Below are 23,371 nucleotides of genomic sequence, written 5' to 3' on the forward strand. Positions count from 1 at the left end.
CCGTCTACGCGGTACGCTTGTCCTTCTTTTGGTACCACTTCCTTCTCCTTTGGTGGCTGGAGCCAGACACTGCTCAGTTTACGTGTAATTTACAGGTGTTGAAAATGCTTCAAAACTTTATACTTCTGATGAGGGAATTTTTAAGTTTATAACTTTATGCTAGCTCTGTTTCTGTAAGATCTGCTTGCTGTGCCGCAATAAGAACAAGATGACCTAGCTATCACCTGTCACCTTAAGATGTGCTGATAAGTATGGAACGTCCTGCTCCTGCTCCTGCAAGTTTCTGTTTGGAACTACCCCCACACCCCCTGGCGTGTAACCCATAGCAACTCCTGTGCTCTGTAACTGCCGGTAACCTATAGTAATTGTGTAACTAATCAGTTTGTGCCAAACTCAACTAGAGCCTTGTTTAAACCAACCAATCAGTCTGTGCCAAGTATAGCCACATGCCTCAACCTATATAAGGAAAAATCCCCCTGAAATGGGGCCCAGAACTTTGGAGCGTTAGGTCAGCTGGGGCTGCCAGCTCAACACACCTGAGTTCTCCAGCCCTCCGAGTGTGGTGCTTGGTCTCTCGTGGGATCAGTTTTCTGCAACATTTCTGGAGGCCCCAGTGAGATTCCAACCATGCCGGCCCCTTGAACTGCCGGACCGGTGGCTCAGCCAGGTCAGGGTGAAGGTGCTCAGAGGCAAACGAGGAGGCGCGCCACCCAAAGGTATTTTGGGTTCCCTCTCGGACCAGTATTCTGACTGTCCAGATGGCCAGGCCCCAACCAGACTCTTTGGAGGGACAGACTAGCTCACCAGGAACGGCCACAGGATCAGGTAAGGCCTTGGGGCAATGAACCCAGTCAGGTCTCCTCTCCAGGTGGAAGAGGAAGTTGATCACCTCCTAGGGCTTTCAGTAAGAAGACCACCAGTTAGGGACCTTCCCAGAGAGGGGAGACACTGTGATAAACTCTGGTCTGAATGTGGTGTGAGTGAGCGCCCTGGTTCATCCTCATTCCAGGGCTATTGTGTGGCTCCATGGCTCTTGTGGCTATGGAGTTCGAGTGGGCCCTAACCTGCGGTTCCATGGTGACCTCATGTGGTTCAGGGTGGTGTCTGTCTCTGGGGGACCCAATCCCTCTCTATGAGTCAGATTCAAGTGGGACTCTATACCACCCACCAAAGCTAAGAGGCACCTAAGCTCCCCACGGGGACACGGCCAGGTGGGCACCTGAGTGGCCTCCTCTTCGGAGGGGACACCCACCCTTGTTTATCTTTGCATCATTGACACAGGGGGGGCAGTGATTACTGATTTGATTGAGCAATTGCATATGTCCAAATGACCCTTTTGCCTTAGGGCCCTCCTCCAAAGTTTTCTTAAAATTTTAAGGCTCACTCTCCCCTTCTATCAGCTGACTCTTTGAGCCAACTTATTGAGAAATTAGGTTTTCCCCAAAAGACTTGCCCCTTTTGCCAGACAGATCTGCACCTCTCTCTCTCTAGGTACCCTGGGCCGGTCCGTGTGGAGCAGCACACTCTGACGTGTTCTTGTATACTTTTGGATTCTCATTACGAGGCTACCTTCCTCTGTCAGCTTTCCTTCATAATCCCCTGATTCCCCAATAATTTCAGGCCCTTCATTTAGGCGAGGAGTATGCATACTGCTCCTCTGCCTGCTCAGTGCCCTCGAGAGGGTCCATCACCCCAGACCCCCTCTGGAGCCACACCTGAAGTTATTCCTCCGTGAACCCCATTGCAAGGGGCCGCCTCCTTTCAGCTCTGTCTCCCTGAGACATTTAATGATCAGGGCCATCTTCAGGGAGGCACATAATCATGCTGTCCGTCTGGGAATACTGGGCTTTCCAGGAGTGGCGACATCCACGCTACCTGGGTTATAAGGCCCTGAGACGAGGCCCTTTCCATGTGCACCCCTCTCCTTCCTGGTCAAAGAAGTAGATTACACTTGTCAACAAAGGGGAGACAAAGTCATCTTAGGAGGAATTTGCTTGTACCTTTGAGAGGTAAATGTCTTATCTGGTCATCTAAGGAACACTTATCTCTGCTATCTTTTTAAATGCAGATTAAGAAAAAAAAAAACAAAATAATTTAAAACCTGACTTGTCAAAGATAAGTAGAAATCCTAAGTGTCTTTTCTGCAAATAGTAAAAGGGTTTAGCCACCTAGATAGCTGACCTCTAGATAGGTGACCTCGATTTGTTCCATGTGCTAGAATCCAATTTAAGTCCAACCGCTTGTGACTGATGGCTTTTATGTTGTACCTGACCCAGTACTGAAATTTTAGAATGAGAATTATGAGGCCTCTGTGTTTGTTTGTGTGTTCATAGGTATCTATATGTTCGTTGTAGGTGTGTGGTATTGCCAAAAGAATTCATAAAAGAGCTCTAATTGGCTTAAAAAATTATTAAGTGCTTATAAATACTCAGAAATAGAAAATAATCTGGCCAGAATTAATTTCAGGTTCATGACATCTGGAAAATTCAGTACTAAACTGATATCTGGTATTGAAGATGGCTTAAGGTTGTTGGTTTGATTAATATAGACATGTTTTAGAGTCATCAACATTAAGTATAATTTTTATATAAATTTTATTGTGCCTAGATGTCATATAAGCTAAATAAGGTCTTGTTCTATTTGTTACAAATTTGTCAGCAAGGAAAGTAACCTGATGTAAAGAAACTTCTGAGGAAAGAAAATGTAAATAAGATAAGAGCTTTTAGATAAACTCTGTCAAGAAGAATTATGCTTTAGGAATATCTACCTAAAATAGTCTCTCCAGGTCCTGGTAATTTGAAATTCTGGAGTTGCCCTAAATTAAGTGATGAAAGTTTATTGACGAGCTGGATCATTCCCACAGAAAATAAGATACTGAAACATTAATTACTGAACATCAGCTTCCTGTTACAGAGAGACAAAAAGATATTTAGGACTACTGATAAATATACTTGGTGCCACGTTCTGTAGAGAAAGCAAATGTTTTTAGAAAATATCACTGGTATTTATGTTCACCAATCTACAGAATGCTGTCACAAGGGACAGTTCATGGCTGCTTAAGGAAAGTAGGATGTGTGTTTTCAGTAAAGAAGGCCTGAGGAATGGAATTACATTTTACTAAGGGAAAAGAAAGTATGTCTGACTTACAGGTGACTGAATGGGAAATAAAGTAATGATACAGAAAGTGATATGAAGGTTTGTGGAAAGTGGACCCTGAGAAAAGAGTTTTGTGCATGATCAGGATTGACTAAGTTTAGATAAATTTGGTTGAGTAAATTAATTTAGAAAGTAAGCTGGTGCAAAACTTGAATTTGGCTTTTCTCTCTGTTAAGGGGACAAATTTTCTTAGAATGTTGAACTGCTCTTTGATAAAAGATTTTAAGTTTCCTTACCTTTTAAGTGATCTGTTCTTGTTACTTTGGCTAAGTGACTAACTATTGTTTCACAGTTTCCTGTGAGCCTATCTGACAGAGTGTCTAAACCCTTGTGGGGTATTTTGGACAAAACTCCCTAAAACAAATTCTGATGAAGTTCCTTTCACCTCTAGCTAACCTTGCGGTGCTTCAAAGGGCCCCTGAAACATCCCAAAGAAAGATATAAACTAGGTTCATTTGGTACATTAAGTTACATAGGAAGTATTGTCAAATGAATAATAAACGTTAGATTTTAGTGCATGGTCATTGTTATTAATATAGACATTCTAGAAATTATATGGAGTTCCTAAAATTCTGATATGTCCTGGTATAATGTTATTGGTCATAATTCTAGTTATTATCTTAAAAAAATGTTGTTTGACACAACAATAACCAAATTGATTGACCGTGCAATCAGATTTTAAACACGCCTTCTTAAGCCTTATGTCTTAAGATGATTCTGGTTTTATTCTGGTGCTTTTGCAAAATGCTTCCTCTTCAAGAAGATTTATAAAAAGGACTTTTGGATAAATACAAGTTTCTGACTTTCAGACCATAGTGCTGAACAGGGTAAAAAAATTGAAGAATCCTAAAGAGAAACCTGATGGCTGCATAAACTGTTAACAAAAAGGATGTTACATAGGACTGAGTAAACTGGTGACTATGGTTATAAATTTTATGGTTTCTATCTAAAAAATTACTGGTTTAAATCTGTTTTCCAGGCGCAAGGAAAACCTTCGCTTCAAACTAATTATGATTTACAATAATTTGGTAAATTGTACATTTGCAAGCAGGATTGAAACATTTATCTTTTCTCTCTCTGTTCCCTCCAGACATTGGAAACTCTTAGGTTCCTAGCAGCTTTATCAGATAAATTAGAAAGGCTGTCTCACGAATGGTAGAAAACTCAAGGTATTTTGGGAACCTTGAAAAGGGAGGAATTCACCTACTTTTGTTAGGCAAAAATCTGTGATAAGCCCAAGCCCTTGGCATGGTTTTCCTAGCCCTGAAATGTCTTTTAAAAGTCCAGTCTGAGGCTCCTTATAAAAGTTTCAACAAAGCCAAAAGCCTATATGATCAATTATAGTTACATAAATTATCAGGCCAAGTTTCTTTTGAGACCACACTTATTTTGCAAACAAATTAGCCTTAATCTGGTTATATTAGGTAAAAATGAGGGTAATTTTAGAGCAAAAAAGATTATGTTTCAAAAAATATTAAGTGCCAGTTTTGCTGATGGAGCTCTGTATTTACTAAGATTCACTCCCTGGATAGCTGCTTGCTGTTATGCTCTAGTGAGGTAAAGTCCAATTAAGTTTTTAAAAGGACACTCTGAGTTTGTTTCTGAAGCTTATCTCAGTAATCTTTCTTTGGATGATTATGGATACTGAAAGGACGTAATTTAAAGGAGAACCTGCAACATAGATGGAAGGACACTTATCAAAGGAAAAACTACACTCACCCTAGGACGAGACGAAGCCGACATCAGAAGTAGACAGCTAGCCCAAGATGCTGGACCGGACTCGTATGAGCATTTATAATATTTTCTTGACTTCTTGGACCTTTACATATAAATCAAATGTTTTTCTGTCATGGGCACAATCCTATGCTCATTTTGAAAATCAATCCAATTGTTGGGTTTGCAGCCAATTACCTATGACTAGTACTTTTGGGTTGTCTTGGTGGGTTTCTCCCCTCCAAGGCCCTAATTGGATGGCCCTTAGGAAATTTGCTCTAAAAAAAGAAAAAAATTATAGTCCTGTTCAGGGATCCCCTCGCCTGGCCAATTAATAATACCTGCTCAGGTTTCTGCAACCTACTCCGAAGTCTTGACCTCTTCAAAAACTGGTTTGGCGTGGGAAGCTCATGGCTTAAGTATTTACTTATAACTCTATTGAAGCTACTAGCTATAGTATTTGTATTTTGCCTGCTTTTCAAGATTATTGCTTCTCGTATTACCAAATGTGTGACTGAACCGCCAACAAAAATAATGATGACTAGGCTACTTGAAGCAGTTGATCAAATATATAGTTCTGTATGTGACCAATGATTGTAATAGTGTGACTCTGGATATGGGAAGATGTAACAAGAGGGAATTTTTCCTGGACCATAACAGATTAGGAACACGGGTGGTCCAGAGAGTTTGGCTTTTGTTACAAAGACCTAGCCCAGTACTGGCACATTGAGTGGCCTATCGGCGAGATCTTCATCCGACCTAGGAATGAGCCTTCCTAGCACCGTGGGACAAAATGGTCATGAAGTGCCTCCCAAAGCATGCTCGAATTTATGGCCATGAGGGGCCCCTGTCAACTACAAACTGGAACGTGCCATCTGCCTGGACAAGAATTAAGTCACTTTGTGCTGCTGTAGCTACTGACCTTCCACATCCCCGAAGGGAATTCAGGGTGGAGACCAGAAATGAGGCACTCTGTGCTCTGGAGGATGGGTGGAACAGGTCTTTAGACAGATATTTTCAGGAGCTGATGTTATGAGCCCAACCCTTGCATCTCCTCATGTCTAGAAAAGCACTAAATCCCTACATGGTGACGTCTGCTCCTCATGACGAGCAGAAACCCCTTACAAAAAATGTGTTTGATTGCATGTACTCCTCCTTTTTCCTCCTTCCCTTAGCCCAAGGTGAAGCATCGGGGGTCCCAGTTTACGGAGGCAGAGGCCTCCCCAGCAAGCACAGGTCTCTGCAGACGGGAAGCTGGGAAGATGACGAGTGGCCTCCTGAACGCATGGTCCAATATCACGGGCCAGCCACGTGGGCAGAAGACGGGTCCTGGGGCTACCGAACTCCAAGTTACATGCTTAGCAGAATCATCCGGCTCCAGGCGGTGGTTGAAATCATTCCTAATGAAACAGCCAAGGCTCTTAATTTGTGGGCAGGACAACAGACCAAGATGCGGAATGCTATTTTTCAGAATCGCCTAGCCCTAGATTACTCGCTGGCTGCAGAGGGGGGCGTCTGTGGGAAGTTCAGTGTCAGTAATTGTTGCCTGCAGATAGATGATAAGGGCAAGGTTATAGAAGAAATAACCGACAAGATGACCAAAATAGCTCACGTCCCAGTCCAGACTTGGAAGGGATGGCATCCCGGAGAGCTCTTTGGGGGGTGGTTCTCTTACCTGGGGGGATTCAAAACTCTCGTGGGGACCGTCCTCCTCCTCCTTGGGACCTGCCTCCTCTTACCTTGCCTCCTGCCCTTATTCATGAGGGTAGCTTCCAGCCTGGCTGAGGCCACCGTGGACAGGAGGGCCACTGCACACCTCCTAGCCCCTGGGCCTGGATGACCAAGAAGTTGACACCTTATGAAATTTCCAAGGGCGTCAAGGGGGGGAACGATGAGGGAACTTTTAAGTTTATAACTTTGTGCTAGCTCTGTTTCTGTAAGATCTGCTTGCTGTGCCGCAATAAGAACAAGATGACCTAGCAATCAACTGTCACCTTAAGTTGTGCTGATAAGTATGGAACGTCCTGCTCCTGCTCCTGCAAGTTTCTGTTTGAAACCCCCCCTCCCCCGCCTTGCATGTAACCCATAGCAACTCCCGTGCTCTGTAACTGCCCGTAACCTATAGTAATTGTGTAACCAATCAGTTTTTGCCAAACTCAACTAGAGCCTTGCTTAAACCAACCATTCAGTCTGTGCCAATTATAGCCACGTGCCTCAGCCTATATGAGGAAAAGATTCCCCTGAAACGGGGCCCAGAACTTTGGAGCGTTAGCTCGGCTGGGGCCACCAGCTCAATAAACCTGAGTTCTCCAGCCCTCCGAGTGTGGTGCTTGGTCTCTCGTGGGATCGCTTTTCTGCAACACTTCTATGCGTCTTGTTCTGGTTAACAGGAAAGTAATCTGCAAGCCGGGGGTCCCCTTTGGGTCCTGCTCTGAAGCTCTGCGTGAGCTCGCTGAGGAAACCTTCCCCACCCTTCTAGGTGATGGTTTTATTTGATGCTTTCTGACTGCAGCTGCTGAGAACAGAAACCGTTCCTGACAGTGTGCCCCAGGGGGTTCTTTCCTGGGAGGTGACGTTTTCCCCTGGGCCTCGGCTGGTCCCTCTCCTCCTGAGACCCCAGGGGCCCTGCCGGTGCCCACCGTGAGAGAACACGTGTTTCAGATACCTTTATACAGACGTGTAGCTGTGCAGAGAGAGGACGGGAAGTTCGCTAAGGGGTCACGCTCGAAAGCAGGGCTGCGTTTCCTCCGTGGCAGGAGACACGCAGTGGCTCTCCTTCAGCACAGCCCGCCCTCTGGCCCCCTTCGCTGGCGGGGGCGTGTTGCTCTGTGCCTTCTTGCCACAAGAAAGCCCACGGCTGACTGCACGTGGGAGCTGTTCCTTTCTCCACCCCTCTGTTCCATTGCCTCGGCTGCAAGCCAGTCACTGAAGGGGGGTGGCCGTCCCCGGGCCCCTGCCCCCTGCGCCTGAGCGTGAGCCTGAAATACCTTCCATTAGCTCCCAGGAAAGGCCCGGGCCCAGCCCAGCTGTGAACGGCTGCAGGACAGAAGAAGCTAAGCACCGCCCTCGGAGTCTGGCCCGAGGCAGGCAGGGCCCGCCTCCTCGGGCCTTCCTCACTTTACCTCCTCGCCTCCCCGTCTCTGTACCGTGAAGGAAACCGGCACCAACACCCAGGCCAGGCAGTTCCGGAGGACTCTCGCCCGCCCTCCACCCAGTGCGCAGGCCTCGCCCACCGCGCGCCCCCCGCGGACGGGCCTGTCGCCAGGCCAGCAGCAGGTGCGGGGCCCCCGTGACGTGCTACTGTCCCGCTGCTCCGAAGCCCTTCACCTGTCCTGTTGGGCCGTTTCACGCCTGGCGGGCTCTCGCACACAGTGCCAGGGCCTCCCTATAGTCCCGGGAGGGTGACAGACTCTCACATCCTCTTCATTGTTTCCACAAGCAGTCGAATGAGTCCTTCCCCATGCGAGGTGGAAGCTGTCTGCTTTCACTGCTGGACACTGTGGAAGAGAGGAGGGCTGCAACCCCCTTCGCAAGTGTGCAGCGGCAGCTGTTAACGCGGGAGGCTGCAGTGCACGGCGTCACCTGTCCCCTGCTTGCAGCCACGTGCCGCGCCCCGTCCGTCTCTGACCTCTGGGACCTGGTGCTTTTGGTTGGATGAACTCCCTCAGCAGGAACAAAGGATGTGGGCTGCGTGAGATCCGGCAGCCCATGTGCTCGCGGAAAGTTCTGTGATGACACCTGCCGCAGCGGTGCTTTGGCTGCACTGAGGTGTTCTGAGTCCCTGAGATGCGCTGGAAGGGGAGATGGCAACAGTGAAAGGAACTGCCATTGCCACGGAGCCTGGGACCGTCCCGGGTGCCTGCACATGGGTGCTGGTGGGAGTGAACACAGTGGACCCCTCCAAGAAGAGTGTGGCCAATAACACACATCAACAATCACCACCATACGTGAGCCTGCATGTGCGGTCCCCTGAGAGGTGGCCACAGAGGCAAGATCTCTCCAGACCTCCAAAGTTATGGAAGTGACATATGATGAGCCTGGAGAGAAGCATGTCAGCCTCCGACCCCTGGAAAACTGCGGGCAGTGCAGAGGGTGTTGTGTCCATTGACGGTGACGTTCTTGGCCGGGACACATTTGCTCTGGCAAGCGCCCCCCCCCCCACCACAAGTTCCAGCGTCACGCCTGGACCAGCCCTTGTGGTCCGCGTGACTGCACAAGGCACCTTGGCACCAACCTTCAGGGAACTTGGAAAAGCAAGGCTTACCTCCCAGTACCAAGCAGGGCCCACACATGCCCAGGGCCACGGCGTGAGGTCGCGGTCGGCGGAGGAGAAGCGTGGGCCTGGACCCTGACTTTCTTAGAGCCTGAGGGCGGGGTACCTGTGGTTTCAGAGTGTCACTCTTTATGGGCGAACCTAAAGCAGCAGAGCGGGAATTGGGGCGGGGGAAGGGGGTGGGAGAGACGTCGGTAACGCGAGTGGTCAGGCGTCGGGGCCGCCCAGGGTTCCCTGACAGGCGGACTCAAGGCAGGAACAGCCTGCGCCTCACCTGCACGTTTCTCGAGGAGGCCGGTCATGTTGCTGCCCCGATGTTGTTCAAGATACATGCATAATCAGTCGATCAAAAGATTACTATCAGGCAGCTGCACCACAAGACCAAGTCAGAATAAAGAGGAAACAGAGAATCCAGATAGACCAGTTAAGTGCAGGGGGACTGAAACCTCAACAAAAAAGCCCAGCACCAGATGGCTTCACTGGTGAGTTCCACCACCATTTAAAGAGAATGAATGCCAGTCCACCTCAAACGCTTCTGAAACATTGAAAGGGTGATAACACTCCCAAACTCATTTCACAAGGGCAGCATTGCCCTGACACCAGACCCAGACGACGGTCGGGCTTCCCTGGTGGTGCAGTGGTTAAGAATCCACCTGCCAACGCAGGGGACATAGGTTCCAGACCTGCTCCAGGAAGGTCCCAAATGTGGTGGAGCAACTAAGCCCATGCACCACAACTACTGAGCCTGAACTCTAGAGCCCTCGAGCCACAACTACTGAGCCCATGCACCTCAACTACTGAAGCCTGCATGCCTAGAGCCCATGCTCGGCGACTAGAGAAGCCAACGCTCACCACAATGAAGAGTAGCCCCTGCTCGCCACAACCAGAGAAAGCCCCGCCCAGCAATGACGACCCAACACAGCAAAAAAATAAATAAATAAGAACACGTGTTTAAAAAAAAAACAGATGAGGGTACTCCAAGGAAACTGCAATCAATAGCCCTGATGGACACAGAGGCAACCATTCTTAACAAAACACCAGCAAACAGAATCCCACAGTGCATTAAAGATCTTATACACCATGACCACATGGGATGGATTCCCGGCATGAAGAGAGAGCTCAGCATGTGGACATCAACAAATGTAACACACACCACGTGAATAAAACTGAAGGCGGAAATCACAGGACTCTTTCCATAGATGCAGAGAAAGCATCTGACAAAAGTTGACATTCCTTCACGATAAGAACGCTCATGAAAGTGGGCAGAGAAGGCAAATTCCACGGCATGGTGAAGGCCACACGGGGCACAGCCACAGCTGAGGTCACACTCAATACCGAATGGTGAGAGCTTTTCCTCTAAGATCAGGATCGAGACAAGGGTGCCCGCTCTCACCACCCTCATTGAACACAGTCATGGAATTCATATCCTACAATTAGGCAGCCAGACAAAAAAAGAAATACAGGGCCCCCAGATCGGAAAGGAAGACGTGAAACTCTTTTTGTCTGCTGATGGCATGAGCTTGTATATAGAAAGTCCTAAAGACCCCACCAGAGAAATACTAGAACAAACAAACGACATAAATAAAGCTTCGGGACAAAAACTCTACATACAAAAGTCGGTTTCATTCCTGTACACTCACAAGGAGCTTCCTAAAAAAGAGTGAAAGAAAATAATTACTTTTAGAGTAGTATAGAAAACAATAAAACCCTTAGGAGTAAACGTAACCCAGAAGTAAAAGATCTAGACGCCGAAATGTATGAAACATTGAGGAGAGACGCTGAAGAAGACAGAAATAAGTGGAAAGACACCCCACCTTCATAAATCTGAAGAGCTAGTGTTGTTGTAACCTCCATACTACACAGACACCTCTAGAGTCCACATCCCCCCACGCAAATGCCAGTGGCATTTTCAACACCACCAAAAACTTCCTGACATGTGTGCAGAACCACAAAAGCCCCCCAAATAGCCAAAACAGTGTTGAGAAAGAACAAAACGGAAGGCATCACAGTTCTCAGTGTCAAACTTCCTGCAAAGCTCAGTTCATCAGAGCAGAATGGTGCTGCTATAGAAACAGACAGAAAGCAATGGAGCAGAATGGAGAGCTCAGAAGTGCACCCTCATATGCACGGTCAGCGCAGGTTGGACAAGAATGCCGACCACACTGGATGGGGAAAGAATATCCTTTTGAAGGAGCGGTGCTGGGAAGACTGACAGCCACTTGTCAAAGAATGAAATCAAACCCCTCTCTTACGCCATTCTTAATGATTCATTAAGGTCTTAAACATAGACTGGAAACACTTCTAGAAGAAGACACAGGAGGAAAGTTCCTGGCTATCTTGGGGTAGGGTTTTTGGACATGACACCGAAAGCAGAAGCCACCAAAGCAAACACCAACAAGCGGGACTACATCAAAGTGAAAAGCTTCCGCACAGCAAAGGAAGAATCAGCAAAATCAAAAGGAAACCTACAGGCTTCCCAGGTGGCGCAGTGCATAAGAACCCGCCTGCCAATGCAGGGGACACGGGTTCAAGCCCTGCTCTGGGAAGATCCCACATGCCGTGGAGCAACTAAGCCCGTGCACCACAACTAGAGCCTGTGCTCCACACCAAGAGAAGCCACTGCAATGAGAAGCCTGTGCACCACAACGAAGAGCAGCCCCTGCTCTCCCCAACTAGAGAAAGCCCATATGTAGCAACAAAGACCCAACAGAGCCAGCAAACGAATGCATAAATTTAAAAAAAAGGCAACTGACGGAATGCGGAAAAGTTTTGCCAAAAGTGTGTCTGGTAAGAGGTTAATATGCAAAATATAATAGAGAAGTCGCACTTCTCAAAAGCGAAGCAAACAAGCAAGGGATGCTGCTCCAAAGAGGCAGGCAGAGGACTCGAAGAGATGCCTTTCCAAAGATGACATACCCTCGGCCCACAAGGGTGTGAAAAGGTGCTGATCATCCGTCAGCCTCCGGGGGACGCAGGGCAGAGCCTCAGTGAGCTATCCCCTCGCACCTGCTGCAAAGGCTGTTCCAGCACACGAGGAGTGCGAGCAGACGCCAGGGGGTGTGCGGTTGGGTGGGAATGTAAACTGCTGCAGCCACTGCTGCAGACAGTGTGGCGAGTCCTGCAAAGATTACAAATAAAGCCTCCCGCGGTCTACCAAGCCCCCTTCCGGGTATATATCTGAAGATGATGAAGCAGCACCTCCAAGGGGTGTCGGCACCCCACAGGCATTGCAGTGGCGTCCTCAGCAGCCAAGACGCAGACCCCGATGAGCGAGCAGGACGTGCAGAGACACAGGGGAAGGTGCCGCACCCGTGAAGAGGGAACACGACCGTCTGCGGCAGCATGGATGGGCCCGAGGGCAGCACACTCGGTGAGATAGGTCGGACGGAGCAAGGCAATACTGCAGCTCTCACGCGTCCATGGGGTGCAGAAAACATCCCACCTGCAGAAGCAGAGAGCAGGATGCTGGTCACCGGGGGCTGAGGGGTGAGTCCATTCACGACAGGCCTGCAGACTTCCTTGCCCCTGCGGGAAAGAGTTCTCCTTTCCTCACCACCTGCGGACCTGAGCCTGTCTCTCCGGGGCTGCAGACCCCACACTACAATTCCCTGCTGATCCAGAGTACGCCCATCTCTGCTAGAGACATGCCTGGCAGGGCGTTTGCTCCAGGAGCACACGAGCTAGGCCTGGTACGAGGCTGCCCACAGCCTCAGGCTGTTCACCCAAGTCCCCTCAACCCAGGAACGAAGGGCTAGAGATTCTTTGGAGAGACACATCAAAGGGGATCGATCCGGGTGTCCTCTTTGGAGCCTCACTTTTTCAAGTCTGCTCCTGCCGGGTGTTTCCTTGAGCCCCCGTCAGGTCCGGATGGCAATGCTGCGGTGGCCCCGGTGTCGGAGGGCGGGAGCGAGGGCGCTCAGTGGGCACCCACACTTCCTGGGAGCCCCTGGTTTATCTCTGCCAGGGGACGACCCCTTGGCCTGACCCAATCCACAGAGGGATGCCAGGTCAAGGAACCGCCTCGGCTGTCAGCTTCTGACCGGCTGGGGGCGTGGGGCGTGGCGCCCTGCTGTGCGCACCTCCCAGGCTCTCCTGGAGTGTGGCGCGCTCCCTGGCAACCAGCACTCCCCGGCAGGGACAGAGGCAGCTTCTTGAGCTGGGTGGGAAAAGGACGGGGGTCCCTTCCGGGCTGTGTGTCCCTCAGCCCTGTGGGCTCCACGGGCCCCTAGATGCAGTGTCAGCCCCCGGGGTGCGGGCTGGGGACGGAGCAGCAGCAACTGGAGCCTGTCACAGGGCGGCCGTCACGCCCACGGGCGACAGGAGGCCCAGCGCAGGCCAGGGGCCCCAGGGCTCAGGGCGGGCCCGCAGCAGGGCCGACTCCAAAGGCGCGACCGCGGTGCCTGGAAGCCGTGGCCGCCTCCCCTCTGCCGTGTGTGAGCCCCAGGGAGGGCTGGGAGCTCGGGTTTGGGGCAGAGAGACTGCCGAGGGCGTGCGTGTGGGTACCGGTGGCGCAGCCAGCTATTACGTTTCCCCCAGATGCCGTGCACAGAAGCCGCTGCAAGATCCACGTCGGGGTTGACGGAGGGGTGTCCCGGAGCCCCTTTCTGTGGCTGGAGGGAACCCTGCGGGGTCAGCTGGGCCTCCGCCCCAGCAGGGAGGAGAGTGGGGGCTCCACAGGGTGAAGGTGACCTAGGAGGACGGAGGCGGCGGCGGCCAGGCGCGCTTGCTCCCGGGTCCCCTGCCCCGGGAACACGGAGCTGCTGTGAGGAGCACCGGGGAGCCCCACAGTGCAGGGGGCGCAGAGGTGGACGGGGCGGCCTCGGGGAGGGACTCCGCCGTGCCGGTCTTGCTAGCAGAGGGCTGTGCTGATGCCACTGGCCTCATGGACGTGGGGAGGGTAGAGGATGTCGTGGGACGGATGCGAGACGTGGAAGCTGTCCCGGGACCCCTGCTTGCTTTCCGGGCGATGTAGGGGAAGGCCAGCGTTAAGAGTACGCAGACCTGCTGCATAGCATGGGGAGGTCAACTCGAGGAAGGGTGATGCCTTAGAGGGCTGGGGCAGGGAGGGTGGGGGGAGTCGTGGGAGGGAGGGAATATGGGGATATGTGTATGAATACAGCTGATTCACTTTGTTGTACGGCAGAAACTGGCACAACAGTTTCAAAGCAATCATATTCCAATAAAGAGCTTAAAAATAAAAAGGAGTAAGCCAAGAGCTGGGGTGTGGACCCTGCCGGGATTCAGGCTTCAGGGGAGGGGAGGGCCTCCGAGGGCCAGGACACAGGCTCTGAGGGGCATCCTGGACGGGGCACCTAGAGGCTGAGCAAGAGCAGCAGACGGAGGGAGCCCGGGTGGCGTGGCCGGGGCCTGGCGGGTGACAAGGCTGCTCTTCCGTGGGGACAGGGAAGGACAGAATCGACTCAGGCATCGGGGTGAGCCTTCCAGTGCCGAGAGACGCCCCGTGCCCTACTGGGCACCCGCTGTTCTCACCGCAGAAGTGTGGGTGCCGGGGCTCGTGGCCTCCTTCAGCTGCAGCCCCGGGGAGGGGGCTCTCCAGGGGCCCCCGGCCCCGTCTGGTTACAGGGGAACCTGTCGGCCACACACTGACCAAGCGCAGGGCCTTGGGCCAGGCTGCAGAGTCAAAGTCGGCTTCAGGGCTCTGGAAGAGAAGCAGGGGGCCCCACAGTACCCCCGAGGCGGGCAGGTGTGTGCTGATGGTCTTGTTCCAAACCCCAGCGGGAAGGGAGTGTGTGTGTCGCGTGCCGCAGGCCTGAAGATGCACACCGCAGAGGCCCGTCCTGTGAGCCCGCTGAGGCGGCAGCAGGAGTGGAGGTGAGAAGGGTCCCTGCAGGGGGACCTGGAGATCACAGGGGCTGTGAGAGAGGTTAGGCCCCTCAGAGCTGGGACCAGCCAGACACTCAACCCCCTCCAAGCTGGCCCCCGCTTCCTTTGCTGGAAGGCGGGGGTTACCCGGCAAGGACGCAGAGACAAGAGCACTGCTGGGAAAGCGTCACCAGGGCTCTGCGTCCTGGCTCTGCACAGAGCGGGGCTGCGCCTGGCCCGGGCGGCGTGCGGGGTGCTCTCCGCAGCCGCCGGCACCGTCTGCCCCAGCGGCCAGAGGCCAGGAGGGGCGTCTGCCAGAGAGCGCGTCCCCCTCCCAGGCTTTCTCCCGGAGGCGGGCTCCTCGGAGGCCAGCAGGGAGCGGGGGCTGTTTCTCAGATCAGAAGCCCTGCTTCCCCTCAGAGGGCCCTGCAGCCTCCCCTCGGCTCGGGCCCATGGGACCCGTCCTCTTGGGGTGTGGGGCCCCCGGGAGCTGACGGGCAGTCTTTGCTCTAATTTCACGCCAGCGTTCCTGGGGCTGAGCGGGCAAGGCTGCGGGAGACCCTCGGAGCGCCCCTGACCCTCCATTGTGCTCCCAGACCCCCGCGGTTCCTCCTTCCCCCGCTAGAGCACGGCCTCCCCCAGGGCAGCCGGCCCTGGCCCTGCAGGGATGCTGCCGCCCTGGGGACCGGGACGCGGGGTCCAGAGCCGGCTGGGGGGCAGGCTGGCCTCCTCTGGATCTGCAGCAGCCTGGTATACTGGACGCTGCTCTAGGAAGTGGCTCCTGCGTCCGAACGTCCTCCTGGGAGGGGCCGAGCAGGGCCGTGTGCCCCCAGGCTCGGCCGGGGAGGGTCGCGCACCAAGGCCGGGCACAGGGCCCGCCCCTGACTGGTGCGGAGGGAGGACACGGGGACCTGCGTGCCCCCGAGGGCTGTGGGAAAAGCGTCTCGCCCACCGTGGTGGAGAGACGAGGCCGGGCATGAGTGGTCACCCAGACGCGGGCCGGGGGCTGTCCTCTGGCCGCGCGCTCAGGCCTGCTGCTGCTGACCGGGTCCCTGGACGCACAGCTCCTGATGCCAGGAGGCCACCTGCCCACGGGTGAAGGGCCACCGGTGAGGTCCATGTGCTGGGAGGGGCCGCAGTCGGGAAAGGGCAGCAGCTGGGCACAGAGCCCCTTAGGATCCGACTGAAGGCGGGTGGGCAGTGAATACCCCAGGCCAGGTAGCCCCCACCCCCACAGAAACCCAGGGGGGCAGGGAGGCAGCCTGAGGATGACCCAGAGGAGGTAAGCCCGGACCATCCTGGGGGACCCCCTGCGAGGGTGCCCAGCAGGCAGACCCGTCCAGGACAGGCTGCGTCTCTCGACCGTCACGGCCGTGTCCGGGGCCGGGGCAGTCGGCCCCGCTGGGTGAGGCTCTGACGTGCCAGGGGCTCCTGCAGGGAGGGGGTCGGCAGTGAGCGCGCCGTCGCCCCCTGCGCCCGGCCGCTGCACGGTCTCTGCTGGCCCTGGGGGAGAGCCCCGCCGCAGGACGTCCCGGGAGCCCCCGGCCCAGAGCCACGCACGGCGCAGAGGTGCTGCTGCGAGGGCCAGGCCCCGGCGCCCTGAAGCCCTGGAGCACAGGGAGTGTGAGGACCCGGCCTGAAGCCTGCGCGGAGCGAGGGCCCGGACGTCCCTGGGGGGTCGGCGCTGCAGGGGTGGCCGGCCGCATGTGGCCTCCCCGCCATCCCCCGGTGGCCAGGGCGGCTGAGTGCCTTCAAGTCTGGAAGCTGCCGGCCTCCTGCGCGTGACCCACGGGCAGAGCAGAGGCCCGGACGCCCGTCTTCTCGGCCCCGGGGGACCGCTTGCCCGCGGGGGGTGGGGCTGTGTGTGAGCGCGCGTGTGCGCGAGCCCGCGTCTGAGTCCGGCCTCCGTGTGCAGTGCCTGGACCCCCCGGGGGCCCACCTGGGGTCCGCCGCCCCCCCCAGGCTCTGCAGACTTGGCGCTCGCCCTTGGCTGCGCGCTCTCCTCTCTCTCTCCACAACTGCGGGCGGTAGAAGCCTTTCAGTTCCTCAAAGGGCTTCTAAAACTCAGAGACAGAAGCTTCTGGAAACACCCAACTCCGCCAGAGCCGCAGGAAGGGAGACCCCCGGGGACCAGTGGGACCGGCTGTGGGGGCCGAAGCCTGGGCCCACGTGGGAGGAAGGCTTCCGGAGGGGCTGCCGTCACCACCTCCAAACCCCTCCCCAACACCGGGGCGCCGGGCTCAGCACCCCCTCCTGGACGTGGCTGCCCTCCCTCACAGGTGCCAACCCCGTCCCCGCCACGGGGGCCCCGCGCTGCCGTCCAGAGGGGCAGCCCCGCCTGCACGGGGGCCCCGGGACAGGCCCCCCTGCTCAGCATGGGCCGGGGGACGGGCGTGGACGCGGGGCAGAGCCACGGCAAGGAGCCACGGTTGCCCAGGACAGCGGCAGCCCCTCGAGGCCGGACGTCACGGGGCCTCAGCTCAGGGAGCCCTGCCCGTCACCTGGTGGCTCCAGAGGTGACCTGGAGGAGACGAGGGGAGACGTACGCTCTCCCCGGAGCCCCGTGGTGGCACCCACAGGAAGCCCAAGGAGCCGCGTCCACGTGGCCCGGGGGTGCAGCCAGACGCTGCTGCCCACAGACCGCAGAGGCTGGAGGCGCCTCTGTCCAGACGCGGTGGGCTGCATCGTCCCCGCGGTGAGGCGGAACGCACCGCGGGCCCTGCGCTGGACGCCACACCCCGCTGCCCGCGGTCCTGCCCCCTCCCTGGCCAGAGCCAGCCCTGACCGCCCACCCACACGACACCGTCACATCACAGCCTCCGCGCTTCATGGAGACCCGGCTTGGCCGGCCGCATGCAGGTGGACTTCTGCCATGCCCCTCGCTGCCTGTGCCCGGCCTTGGCACACGCCATCCTCACGGCAACCACGGCTCCCCTGGGGGCTCGCGCTGAGGACCCCGCGCAGGGACACACCGGCGCTGGGCGTGGTGTCCGCCCCACCCCGAGCACGCGCCACGAGAGCCCGCTGTGTTAAACGACGCCCAGCACATGCCTCCACCCCGAGCACCGTCATCTGCGGCACCGACGTGACCCCCGACGCTGCGCGCCCACCCCCACAGGGGCTGTGCCCGCGGGGCCAAAGCCCTGCCGCGGGGCTCACCCCAGCAACCCTGCCCCTCGAGCGGGACGCAGCAGGACGCAGCACTCGTCTCCCAGCCGGAGGCGACCTCGCGCTCTGCTCCCACTTCACTGCCACCCCCGAGGCGGTGCTTCCCCAGGCGGCAATCCGCCAGCAGCCGGTCCATCCTCCTGTGTCTGCAGCGTGGTTCCCGAGACCCTGCCCTCCTCCCGAGGCTCCCTCTCCCCGCACCGCCTGCTCCCACCTGGCAGGCCCTGCTCCCCGTACCCTGGACACAGCGCAGGCTGGGAGGACCGAGCAGGTACAGAACGCAACTGCTAGATCGTCACCAGACTCTTCCTTTTCTAGCAGTGAAGCTCAACAAGACTGCCTCAGGAAGAAGCAGAACGCGTAATTAGAACACTAGTGCTCACAAAAGCATCACGGTGTTACGTTTGTCATTACCTGCACAGGCGACTCTGGGCCCAGGCGGCCCTCAGACCTTCACAAGCCTGGCCATGGCTGAGAGTATGAACCCTGCTCCAGGGCCCCCAGAAGGAGAAACGTAGGCTGGCTCACGTGTCAACAAGGAGCCAGAGTCATAAATGGAATTCAAGGAAGCCACGTTTTGTCCGTTCATTGACCAGGCTGAAGCCAGACATCAGGAGCCACGTAGAGCTCCTCACAGCACCCAGGTAAGTGATGGCCGGCATCCTCCCAACTGGAAGGACAGACACGCTATCAAGCCAAGTCCCCATCGCGCAGAACCCCTGTGAGCCCAGGCGGATGCCGTGGGGGTCACCTGCTCCTCTCCACACTTGCGGTGACCCTGAAAAGTTGATGAGATATACACACTGTAAGTGCTGGAGAGGCTGTGGAGAAAAGGGAAGTCTTGGTGGGAATGTAAAGTGGTACAGCCACTATGCAGAACAGTAGGGAGGTTCCTTAAACAACTAAAAATAGAATTAAGATACAACCCAGCAATCCCACTGCTGGGCACGCACCCAGAGAACACCAGCATTCAGAAAGGCACATGCACCCCAGCGTTCACTGAGGCACTGTTCACAGCAGCCACGCATGCAAGCACCCTACATGCCCACCAGCAGGTGAGGGGGGAAGAGGCTGTGGGACACACACCCCGCGGACTACGCGCCACTGTAAAGGCAAATGGAAATGTGTCATCTGTGGAGACACAGATGGACTAGAGATCGTCGTGCAGAGTGAAGTGAGTCAGAAAGGAAAAACACAGATCGTAGATGAACGCTTATACGTGGAATATAGAAAAATGGTACCGATCAGCCACTTTTCAAGGCAGAAGTAGAGACACAGACGTAGAGAACAAACATAGGGACACCAAGGGGGGAACGGGCGGGGTGCGGGGGATCGGGAGACTGGGACGGCCATATACACACTCGTACGTATAAAACAGATAACTCACGAGGAGCTGCTGTATAGCACAGAGGACTCCACTGCACGGTAGACACTAAGCCCACGCTGTCAACCACCTATACCCCAATTAACAAGAAACGGTGATGGGATACATTTTATATCTAAGGCAGGACAGGAGAGCATAAGCGTAACGTGCTCGCTCCCCATCCCTGTGCATCTGCCTCAACCTCCGCCAGAGCCCCTCAGAGGTGGGGCTGCCCGCCCCCCGTAAAGGCCAATGTCTCCCCTCTTCTGACACTGGCAAAGCAACTTCCTAAAGAACAGCGCTCTTTCCCAGCTCTGCAGGGGCCACCGCCAGCCGCTGCCTACCTTGTCCGCACTTCCCTGGGCCGTGCGTCCTTGGTGACCTGTATGTACCATAAGCACACGGCATTCTGAGGTACGATCCTTTGTCTCGAACACGTGTGTGCCTGTGTCTTCAGCTTTTAGCAGGCAGGACGGTTCTCAGAGCTTCTGAGAATCTGCTTCCCGGGTTAGAATCCTCAGCGTGCCTTGAATAAAATCCCCTTCTGTCTTCTTCACTTGACTGTCCTCTGAATTCTCATCTACAAAGTCCAGAGAGCAACTCAGAGCCCCCCAGCTCCGTGCCCCACGCCCCGTGCGGGAGACGCCTGGGCTGTGCTCCCACGGGAGCCGCCGCCAGGCCGGGCGGGACAGGGGGGCCGCGCACAGCTTGGAGGCGGCGGGCGGGCCGTGCAGCCTGGGTCCAGGCCTCGAGCGCGGCTGGCGGCTGGACCTCGCGCGCGGCACTCGGGGCAGCAGCGGCCACGGCGGCGGAGCCGGGCTCGGTCGGTCCCGGGTTCAGGCCGGAGCCTCCGGCTGGGCCGCCCGCTCCGTGAGCGAGGGCCAGGCCCCGGCGTCCCGGCCTCGCCTCCGGGCCCCAGGAGGGAGCGGGCCACCGCGCACCCCCGAGGGGAAGCTCCTTCCGGAGGGTCGGCCTGCCCGGCTGTGCCCCTGGCCGGGCCCGACGGCGGCTCCCCCGACGCACGGGCCTCCCGAGCGCCGCGGGCGGCGGACCTAGGAGCCCAGGTGGGCGCCGGGCGCCCTCTCCCACCCCCGCCCCTGCCTCGCCTGTCACACACGGGTCACCTCTGCACGCGGTGGATGGACTCCGCTCTCCCCTGCCGTCCGCAGGGACCGAATAAAGGCTGCTCCCACCACGTGCACGTTAAAGGCCCCGGACAGTCCCTGCATGGACACTGGCCTGGACAGTGCCCCACGCCGCCGCCACCCTCGGGCCACGCCCAGCCCACCGCAGCTGCAAGGCGGCTGGCCAGGCCCGGACTCACCTGCGCATCCAGCCTGCTGGGCGGGCGGCCGCCCTCAGCAGGGGCCGTGAGGGTCCCCGAGGAGCAAGCGCACCCGTCACTGGGAGCCGAGGAGCAGCATCAGGGAAGGTTGACCTCCAGAGACCCCCCCAGCCAGCCACGGAAACACCGCGTCATGCCCAGGGCGGGGCCCCCGCCGCAGGTGCTGGGAGGCGGAGCAGGGCGCGCTGCAAGGGCCCACAGAGGGGAGACGGCCTCTCATCCCACGTCCGCCGCCCCCAGGCCCCAGTCAATGGGCAGAGCGCACAGGTGCAGACCCAAACCACCAACAGCTGCTTCCTGCGGGCGTGAGAGGAGGGCAAGGGGAGGTCCAGCCCCCACAGGCTGTGCCGGGGACAGGCAGACTCTGAGGGGGGACTTCACTCGTCCTAGATCCCTCCCCAACCTAGAGACCCGGGAGCCCTTTCCATGTAGCCATGGCTGCCAGGAGGAGGACTCTCCAGCTCCAGTGCCTGGTGAGGGCTGAGCTCCAGGGCTTCTGAGGAGGAGGCGGTGTGGGTGTTGGGTGAAGCGCCCAGGGCTCAGCACATCCCTCTGTCTCCCAGGACACCTCCGCGCATTTGCATATTCATGAAGCTGAAGACTGTGCTCAACCCAGGGACCATCTCAGGAAGGAGCAGATCCTGGGCCCCGTGAACCACGCTCAGGGGAGCCTCAGGGCCCGCCTCCTGACCCTTGTTGGAGGACACGCGTCCCCAGCCAGGTCCTTAGACCCTGTGCAGACAGACTTCTCCCGCGGAGGGCCCAGCCCCCACAGGACTAGGTCCTCATGGGGAATCAGCCTCTGAGTGACACACAGAGACAGACGCCTGGACCTGTGCTGGGCTTGCGTGTCTCAACATCCTATTTCTGGAATCAGGGTGTCTCCCTAAACTCTGCAGCCACTGGGTAAACAAACAAACATATACGTACATGTACACGTACATACCTCGAAGCCCCACTTCTCATTGCCTTAATGAGACCCAATGTTACACACCTTGGCAGTCCTTGTCCTACGAATTACTGTTTTAATTGGAAAGGGAAGACTCGGCCTCGGAGAGCAAACCCCTCCCCAGCCCCCTCCGCACCTGCTTCTGGGCTGCAGCCCTGCGCTGGGCGGTCCTGCGTGCCCCCCGCAGCCCAGCCCCCGCCCTGCAGGGGAGGCTCCTGCCTGGGCTCACAGGGCGGTTACCTCTCAGCATCTCTAGTCCCATGTTACCTGGCTGTGTTCTGCCTTCAGAATATTTTTTTAGAGGCAACCTATCATTTTTTTCTTTCAGTCTTTATTGGGGTATGATAGCTTTACACTGTTGTGCCAGTTTCTGCTGTACATCAAAGTGAATGAGCTGTAATTATACGTATATCCCCACATCCCCTCCCTCTTGAGCCTCCCTCCCACCCTCCCCATCCCACCCCTCTAGGTCGTCACCAATTATCGAGCTGATCTCCCTGTGCTCTGCAGCAGCTTCCCGCTAGCCATCTATTTTACATTTGGTCGTGTACATATGTCAATGCTACTCTCTCACTACATCCCAGATTCTCCTCCCCCCGCCACGTGTCCTTAAGTCCCTTCTCTACGTCTGCCTCTTTATTCTTGCCCTGCCACTGGGTTCATCAGTACCATTTTTTTAGATTCCATATATATGCATTAGCATACGGTATTTGTTTTTCTCTTTCTTTTCTTTTAAAGAACTTTTATTGAGATATAACTGACATGCAATAAACTGCATATATTTAAAGTGTACAATTTGATATTTTTTTCTTGTTAGTAATGTATGTATGGCAATCCCAATCTCCCAATTCATCCCCCTCCCACTGCTTTCCCTACTTGGTGTCCATATGTTTGTTCTCTACATCGGTGTCAATATTTCTGCCTTGCAAACGGGTTGATCTGTACCATTTTTCTATATTCCACATATATGCATGACTATACGATATTTGTTTTTCTCTTTCTGACTTAGTTCACTCTGTATGACAGTCTCTAGGTCTATTTACCTCACTAGAAGTAGCTCAATTTCATTCTTTTTTATGGCTGAGTAATATTCCATTGTGCATATATTATTTTTAACCATCTCTAGAAATAGCCTGGGTAAATTCACATACTCTGTAGGGAGACCCAAAACAAGGATTTTATGAAAACACCGGGGGCTCCTTCCCTGGGTCTGTAGATGCACTGATACAGTTGGCGCTCATAGTGAGTCCAGACAGTCTCAAGACTTTGGGGGCCCCTCATGTCCTGGGGGCTCCTGTGGTCTAACATTATGTCAGAGAAGCTGCACCTAGAAAGCATGGAGCTCAATGCCCACTTCCCCTCTACTATTCAAAACACACACACGCACAGACACGCACACACACACAAACACACACACCACCTGATGCTGGCAGCAATAGATCCCAAATTTGTCCTTCTTCCCTTAAAACTAGCCCACGGTCAGTGCCCTCACACTGGCAGTAGACTAGGTGTGAGCCTTGATTTCACACACAGAACAGGCCCAGACAGGGTAGAAATGCACTCGGGAAGGTGCACACACCT

The 23,371-nt window shown here is 55.4% G+C and overlaps 1 protein-coding gene and 1 gene segment (V, D, J or C); one reads left to right on the plus strand and one right to left on the minus strand.

Moving 5' to 3' along the window:
• LOC130851317 (immunoglobulin heavy constant mu-like) overlaps window positions 1-23,371 on the minus strand; it is a 103,720-nt gene that overhangs the window by 46,606 nt on the left and 33,743 nt on the right.
• LOC130851318 (endogenous retrovirus group 3 member 1 Env polyprotein-like) lies at window positions 498-7,174 on the plus strand. Its single transcript, XM_057731449.1, has 2 exons — window positions 498-825; window positions 6,045-7,174. Exons 1-2 carry the CDS (start codon window positions 759-761, stop codon window positions 6,707-6,709), a joined length of 732 nt encoding a protein of 243 aa, XP_057587432.1. The 5' UTR covers window positions 498-758; the 3' UTR covers window positions 6,710-7,174.

The sequence above is a fragment of the Hippopotamus amphibius genome, chromosome 4, assembly GCF_030028045.1.
Source record: "Hippopotamus amphibius kiboko isolate mHipAmp2 chromosome 4, mHipAmp2.hap2, whole genome shotgun sequence".
NCBI lineage: Eukaryota > Metazoa > Chordata > Mammalia > Artiodactyla > Hippopotamidae > Hippopotamus > Hippopotamus amphibius.

What these genes read in the sequence shown, in the direction of transcription:
- LOC130851318 (XM_057731449.1), top strand. Translation starts at nt 759, where the DNA reads ATGGCCAGGCCCCAACCAGACTCTTTGGAGGGACAGACTAGCTCACCA. An exon ending in AGGAACGGCCACAGGATCAG is followed by an intron (nt 826 to 6,044) that starts GTAAGGCCTTGG and finishes TCCTTCCCTTAG; the next exon opens with CCCAAGGTGAAGCATCGGGG.